The 8048-nt window shown below is 42.0% G+C and overlaps 1 protein-coding gene across 2 annotated transcripts in view; it reads right to left on the bottom strand.

Annotated features, from left to right (window-relative positions):
• Nucleotides 1-255: 255 nt before the first annotated feature.
• The window catches only part of shox (shox homeobox), a 9609-nt gene continuing 1816 nt past the window's right edge, over nucleotides 256-8048 (bottom strand). The window contains exons 2-6 of one of the 2 annotated variants that reach the window (XM_020609251.1): nucleotides 7723-7931; nucleotides 4946-5003; nucleotides 4682-4791; nucleotides 2525-2737; nucleotides 256-2191 (exon numbers count right to left, since the gene is read on the bottom strand). In XM_020609251.1, coding sequence (XP_020464907.1) covers nucleotides 2102-2191; nucleotides 2525-2737; nucleotides 4682-4791; nucleotides 4946-5003; nucleotides 7723-7931 — 680 coding nt within the window. In that variant the 3' untranslated portion in view covers nucleotides 256-2101. The remainder of the gene's footprint in view (nucleotides 2192-2524; nucleotides 2738-4681; nucleotides 4792-4945; nucleotides 5004-7722; nucleotides 7932-8048) is intronic. The other variant, XM_020609252.1, reaches the window with a different exon arrangement.

Below are 8048 nucleotides of genomic sequence, written 5' to 3'. Positions count from 1 at the left end.
AGGGAAAGGAATTAGCTCTCAACAGCTGTGACTTGCATGAAAAAGTGGTTAATTCTCTCTTTCCTAGCACTTTACAATCTTGAGTGCATCCCCAAATATTCTGCATTACAATGTATGTTGCCACAAAAGTCTGTCTGAAACCTAAAGGTTCTTGTGCAGCTAAAAAAGTTTTAAATTATGTTAAAACTCCAGTACAAATATTTATAACTTTATTGATAGTTTACTTGTACAAGATGTACATTCATATTTTGTGAATCCAAAGGGGGAAAACAAACTGTACGATGATTCATGTTTAGGCATGCTTGCATATGAAATGAGAATCATTATAATGGGTACAACAAATTCCATGGAGTATTGTTCATTTCAACCATCCCTGAAATGTTTGTAAACTCGGACACGCTACTATTTTTTTTTTTTTTTAGGCAAACAATGCACTACAGCCACACCTCCTAATTCAAATTTAACACTTAAAAAAACATACAAAAATAAATGCAAAGCCATGTAAAAATGTACACTTGTAGTTCAATCTTTCATAAGCTTTCAGACAAAATAATAAATTAAATACCCATAGTTTAATTTAAAATGGAGACATAGATAAACAATTCTAAACAGAGGTCTGTTAAGAGAGAAACATGTTGTTTTGAAACTGTTCGAGGTACGTAGACCTTCAACAGATCTACATTTATAGCGCAGCTCTGACAGCAGTGTTTAAAAGGTTGTCAAAATAATCTTTGAATTCCAAAACAATTTAAATGTCCTGTTTTGTCTGGAGCAATTTGCACAACATTTGGAAATTACGACAAAATGTCACGTATAATGTGCAGAAGTGAATCATGTTATAAACAACAGTTTGCTTTAGATTACATTGTTCATTTGTTGATTTTATTATGAACATTTTCCAAAATCCAAACAATTAGATTTTCTCTGGAAGAGTAGCAAAGAGATTTTTTTTTTTTATTTAGCCTAATTTCTCCAGCTTCCAAAAATGTGCTCATGTTTTACTCAACAAAAGATAGTTGCACCTGATACACAACAGCTTAAATACATGGGAGGTTACATGGGATATGGCACCTGGATTTGACTGACTTTTCTTTAAATTAACTAAATATACACTGCTGTAGAAAAACTGATTTGTTTGGCAAATAAATTCAACACTCCAACAGTGCATGAAAAACAACGAAAAAATCATTGGATCTTTATTGTCGAGGATTAACTAACTGTTTTTTTTTTATTGTTTTTTTTTTACTTTTTGCTATTTACAGTATTGCACTTAAACTGCACACCATTGCATTTTCAGTCTGACTGATGCTTTCTTCATATTTCCAGAATTACAAAAAATGAAAAAAAAAAATTATACCCTTTATTCCAGATAATGTCCTTTTTGCTGATCACATGACGATATCAAACCCCTCTCCTTTTTAGTTCGTAAAGTAGTATCTGCTTGTAGTGCCATTTGTAAACACCCACATACAAGACCTGAAGTGCAAAGGCTATCATCACTTCTTTACCCAGGATACAACACAATAAACAGAAAGACAGAGAGAGAGAGCACGCTGTGAAGAGAAATGCAAACCGAGTCTCAGCAACACAATCATATCTCTCCCCTCTGCAGCAACGAAAAACCAGTTGTTGCTTTTATTACAGAACAAGTCCATAGGAAGGAGGATATCAAACTATAATTGAGAGCTTTCACTTTGTAGGTGTAAGGAGGAGGCGGGGGGGGACATGTTGAATGGCAGTGTTAAAAACAGTTGTTGAGTGTTTATGTCAGCTGTGGATGGAGGCCAGTTCCAGAACGTTCCTCCATTAGAGCTCATGCACTTGGCAGCAGCAGGGAACACAGTGGTTGGAGACAAATGTGGCCTTTTTTTAAAATGTTTTTTTTTTTTCTAGCGAGTGCCAGGGCAGGGGGGTGTAAAGGTGGGAGCCAGTCCAATGCCGCGGTGAGGTGGTGTGTGGGTCTGTTTCCCCCTCGCTCACACTTCTGCACTGTCAACATGGCGGCAGCCAGCGGCAGCGGGGCTCAGCTTTTGGCCCTGCTGCTGCCTGCCAGTTTGCTTTGTTCTAACATCTTCTGGTCTGACGGGCCCCGGCCTGGCCCTCAGACTGACATCCACATGTGTTTGTACGGTCCTTGGGATGTGATCTGTGCCTGGAGTGGACTGAGCCACTGGCCCCGCAGAAGTCCTGCCTGTTGGGCGAAAAGTAAAAGGTGATTTCATTGGTATTTAATTACCATTCTCTACAAGTGGTTTGTTTTGGCAGCTGGTTTTGTGACAATTTTCTCGCTCCCTCCTTTTTATTTTCTTCCTCCACTGTTCTCCCCCCTTCTCTCTCACACACTCGCTCTCCCCCCTCTCTATGTTCCTCTCTTTCATTCTCACTCAGTGTTTTTGTTTAGTTTAGTTTTAGCTGTGAGTGTCACGGCCTTTCAGTCTTGTGTGAGAGGCGATTATGGGCATCAGGCGAGCGGAGGGGCAGCCCGGTGGGGTCAGAGTCCCAGAGCCTCGGTGTGTTTTCTTGCCTTGAGTCGCAGGTCAGCGATGCTTGAGTTCTTGCTGTTGCTTTTGGCGACTGTCGCCACCGCCGCCGCTGCAGAGGCCGAGTCGGCGAGAGATGCGATTGGTAGTCCAAAAGGAGGGGGCGGGAACATCAGGTAGGGAGCGTGAGCAGCCAGGTGAGGGTGCAGGTGGGGGTGGGAGTGGGTGACCCCATCCAACTGGAGCTGGGCTTGGACCTGCAGAACAGCAAAATATAAAGTTAGTGTCCACGCCTCAGGCTGTGTGTGTGTGTGCACATATGTGTGTGTGAAGAGGGGAAAGGATTTAGGTTTCACAGTCTGACACTATTAAATTCCCCCTCAAACTTTACCCCCCTCAGATCTGTTGCTTACACTGTGTTTTCTAAGAAAACAGTTAAGGCCTGCACTCTGCGCTTTAGCCCTTTTTTCATGTCAGCTATTCTAAAAGTTAATGAATCATACATTACTCTCAGACACCACATCCAATTTAATCGTCTAGAATCAAAGTCTTCCTGGGACCCAGAACAGATTCGTTTAATTCAGACTGAGGACTGCGTTATACCCTTGGAAATACGTGGTCTTCTTATCTTGATTATATATTCAATTGCATAAACAATTTTGCACTAAAAAGATATTCACATATTTGGAGTTATAAATATTTATCCAGACATATTCCTGAGTTAAGGGGGAAAAGAAGCCACAGGGAGCATAGAATATCAGTTTTCACATTCTTTGCAATTATTTTATAAGACGTAGGTGAAACTTAAGCATCCGCTTACTTCACATGGAGAGAGAGCTGAGCCATTTCTCATGTGTTTCACACTCCACAGGACAGAAGTGGAAAACTCCAGTTCATGCTTTCTTATCCAACCAAAATAAGATGATATAAAGTCAAAGTTTTAACTTGACTAAATATTATTTTATCACTTTGCTCCCTTTTATATTGGCCTACTGAAAGTGACTCAAACTGAAGTTGTTAAATGAAAGGGAAAATTAAAATGAACCACAAATTTGTAGTTGCTCAGCATCACTGCAATGGCATCCAAACTACAGCTGCAAACAACAAACAGCTCCAAACAGTTTCACTAACATTTAGGTAACAAACTGCAGCTGTGACCGATAATGGTGTGGCATGGCATCGGATAAAAATGCAAAAGCGCTGATGGAAAACCAAGTTAACTTTGTGAAATTTGATTTTGTGGAGCGATCTTGTTTGGAGGCTGTGACAGAAACTGATCCGTCCCTGACCAAACAGGTGGTGAAGGTCTGACATGTTTGTGTGGTAGGGTGTGCGTGACCTCTCATCTCCATGCACATAGGTACATAAGTTAGTCACGCACTTACATGTGCAGTTTTTGTTTTATTTTTAAAAGATGGTTTAGGTTTTTCTTTACTTGCTACCTGAGGCTGAAGAAGGACGAGAAGGAGTCACGTGACACGAAGGTTTCCAGCCAGATTCAACCCTCAGACGTTGCAGTTACAAGTCATGACCTTAACCAACCAAACCACTCGTTTTATGTGCTGTATTGTGATATCAGTGCAGCCCAGCGCCTGTTTCAGCTGCTTGCAGCAAGCTTCTCTCAGTATGCAGGCCTCAAGCCTCCACCCCTGCCAGTGCAGCTCAACACCAATATCCATCAGAGCCCACAACATTCCCCGACTTTCATCATCTCTTTTATGTGCTCGCGCCTGCCGCACTGTTGGCTTAATTAGGCCTCTGCTTTTCACGAGGGTCGAGCAGAAAACACAGCAGCCAGGACGCAAAAGCACATAGCAGCAGATCAAATGTCTGTCCACCTCTCCTCCCCAGCCTCATGCAGCCTCACCCTCTCCAGACAGGCAGGAGTGAAAGGTGCACACACACACACACACACACACACACACCTCTCACCACTTGCATCTATATATACATACAAATATAGAAGGCCTACTTTGACTCTGATTCCACCACACCAGCTACATGCATGCACTGAAACACACACACACACACACACACGTAGTTCCAACTTAAGCTTTACAAGATGCTGAGTAATCATCTTTTTCTGCAGCTTTGCCAATCTTTTTATTCTTATTTGTTTCAGCCTGAGTTTGTTCTCTGATTGGATGATTGTACAAATTTCAAGCTTCGTCAGCTCCTGCTAATAGGAGAACATGGCTTACCTGTTGGAAGGGCATCCTCAGGGCACCCATATTGACGTAGGGCGCTACTCTGCATGCGTCGAGGTGACTGCCGCTGCCCAGAATAACACCTGGAGAGAAGGGAAAGATGTCTGTCAGACAGCCAGACAGTTGTTGTTATGTGAGATGAGGAGGTCACAGTTTTTCCACATCAAGTTAAAAATGGTTAAATTGTGTCACATTGTAAAACTAAAATAACCCAAATGTAGAGTAAGATTGAAGAAAGTTAGAAGAAATGACATTTACCTTTATGCATCTGGTTTTCTTGTTTTCGACATTTTGCTCTTCTGTTTTGAAACCAAACCTAGAATTGAATAAGCACATTTTTAGTTGGACAAATACTAAAAAACTGGAACTAAAACCATTTTTTAACAAGCATGTAATTGGTGTCCTTTATCTTTTCTCAGATATATTTTTTTATGAACAGGGAAATTATTTGTAAGTAATATAAGCTTCATATTCAGCATCATAATGTACGTACAAAATTAAAACTGTAGGCTAACAAAATTACTCCGAACTCAGCATTAAATAAGCTAAGCAAATCACAGTGCACAGTGTCAGGACAATAAATGCTGTGGTGATATTTCGTTGAGGAAAAAAAGGCGCCTTCGTTAACCACCTACCAATTTGCTGACTCTGTCAGAAGCTGCAGGCTGCGACCTATTGTTAATCATCATCAACCTAATTTGCTGCAGTGAATAACATTATCCCCCCCTCCCCTTCGACCCCGCAAAGATTATCATTTACAGATGCGAAATTAGCGACTGGTCGCGGAGCACAAAGGGCGCAGACTGATGATGATGAGGAGGAGGAGGAGGAGGAGGAGGATGACGGTGCCTGAAGTCATTGTAAGCGGCGTGGAGCGACGTTAAACACTGTGTCAATGTGACTACAACAACAGGGCAGTCGATAAACTGTCCATTAGTGACGGAGACAAGCGGCCATATGGCGTAAACAATAGCAGGCCTTTATAATATAATTTCACACAAATATCACATTATAACAACAGTATAAAATATTTTCCTGATGTAATAATATTCACGCAGCACAAATGCAATTTTAACAAATGATTGTTATTATTATTATTATTATTAGGCGTGAGTCATCAGCTGTACAGTCTAAAATGATGGAGAAAAGGTGTTTATGAAAATCCCAGGTGATCTCGCACAGACGCGCAGTGATCCCTCAGATAAATCAATGCTAATATTATACGGGCCCATGATCAATTCCAATTACGTGCCAGTATGTTAAGCAAAGTGGACTACACTGGTTCAGACAGTTATTTCTTCATTAAGGGCCACTCAATGATGCGCTTCACAAATACCCTAATCTCATTTCCTTTTTGATTTTTTATTAGAGACAGTGAATAATGACATTTAATTTAGCAGCGCGCCAGAAACCCAAAGATATTAGTCCTAAGCGAATTACTGCCTGCTCCTCACCAAGCTCTCATAACTTTCAATTAGATTCATTGACAGCTGCTCGGAGCGCAGGTTCACCGCCTGCAAGAGCCCTGCTGCAATTCACTGTCACTAAATCTGGACAAAACGTGGCCCCCTGTCTGAAAAGTGCCTCAACACGGACTTTTCAAATGCTTTTATTCTTTAAAACGCCGTGCGCTCACAGTCACTTTGCCTTTCCCCAGAACATCCAAGTCTTAATCAGCTGCAGTCGCGCCATCAACTATTTTAATCCACACGCTGCATTTAACAGCGATTTTATCCTCTATTTTACTTTTAACGAAGTCCGGCGGTGCTCGACTCGACGTGGTAGTCGGTGGGCTTATAAAGCTCTATGATGGGTTTTTATTCACCCGATTAGATGGCTGAACAGCAGCAGAGACGGGCCAGAATTGAGTTATTTCTAATCTGTTTTTATGGAGACACTACATCAAGCCAATGGCAGATATTACAAAGAGAATGAGGAGGGAAACGAGCAGACATAAGCGCCGGTCCCCTGAAGCGGCCGTGCAGGCTCTTCATTCATTTTAATCATTGGTTAGGATGTTTTCTACCCCCGACGCTGCTCGGATCGTAGTGTAGGATGTAGGCCTGCTGAGGATGCTTCAGTAGGCGGATACAGCCCGGTGCTTTACAGCACTTTACACTTGTTTGATATCACTGGGTGAAACTAAAAAAAAAAATAAGGGTTTTTATCCGTTTTCAACTTGTTGACACACGTTAGACATGTGTGATCTGAACATGGGTCCATTTTCGTTGTGCACGCCTACACATGCCAAAATATCTACAGTCAATGCAATGTTTTGTGCAAAGGTCACAATAAAATTGCAACTCACTGAAGAATTGCGACAGCGGTGAATGAAAAGTCTCAAACTGCTATAATCTGACAATAAATCCACAAGTGAAGATCAGAGGCTGTGCAGTAAATCCCCACAGGCGTGGTGGAGGAATATCAGGGGGCTGAGGCTGCAGCGTCTCTGTCTGAGGTTACTGGGGTCGACCTGCCTGTCGACTAATGAGCTCTCCGCGTTTTGTTTCGCATTTGTGCATTTTGTAGGACTCACCATGACAAGAAACAAAAAGTACTTTAAAGACATGCGGCTCACGCAGTAATTCCCTTGAAAACGTGATCAACATGAAGCCAAATTCTGCAACATTGATTATTAAAAAAAATAAATAAAAAGGTTTTGAAAAATGACTGCATCGTTATATAAACTTACTCATTTTACTTGCACTTATTTTACAAGTAAACCGTTTTAAGTCGAAACCATAAAATCTTTATATGGCGCGATATTTTTGGATTTTCCTCTTAATCATTTGGTGGCGTTTGATTGTAGCAGAGATCAAGAACTAATTAGATCAGTAGCACGACACCTATAAGGGCTATGGTAACCTCCCCACCGTCGTACAGGATCCAATATCCTTCAGAACACCACAAATATTGGCACTAACAGAGAGGACTCGGTAGACGCTGCAGACTGGCAGCCAGTTCCTGCAGGACTGCTGTGACAAAAGGTGTTTGTTGCTTTGTTGCATCAGTGTTTGGAGAAGGAGTATCCTCACCTGCACTCTGGCCTCGGACAGACCCAGCCGCTGGCTAAGCTCCTCTCTCATGAACGCGTCCGGGTAGTGCGTCTCGTCGAACAGCCGCTCCAGCTCGTTGAGCTGCTCCAAGGTGAAGTTAGTGCGACTCCTCCGCTGCTTCAGTTTGCCTTGTGCATCCTCGTCCTCCGACTTTACGTCCTCTTTTTTCTCCTTACACTCGTATATCCCTGTCAAACGGCCCAGGGTTGGAAAAAAGAGGAGATGCGTTTAAATTCGGGACATTAAAGCTTCCTAAAAGAGTCAGTAAACACCCCCCTTTCTCTCCCTTTCTCTCTCTTTGATTC

This window comes from Monopterus albus, unplaced genomic scaffold (assembly GCF_001952655.1).
Source record: "Monopterus albus unplaced genomic scaffold, M_albus_1.0 scaffold99.1, whole genome shotgun sequence".
Classification (NCBI taxonomy): Eukaryota; Metazoa; Chordata; class Actinopteri; order Synbranchiformes; family Synbranchidae; genus Monopterus; species Monopterus albus.
Note: the sequence above shows the minus strand (reverse complement) of the source record. Positions and strands in the feature narration are given on the sequence as shown.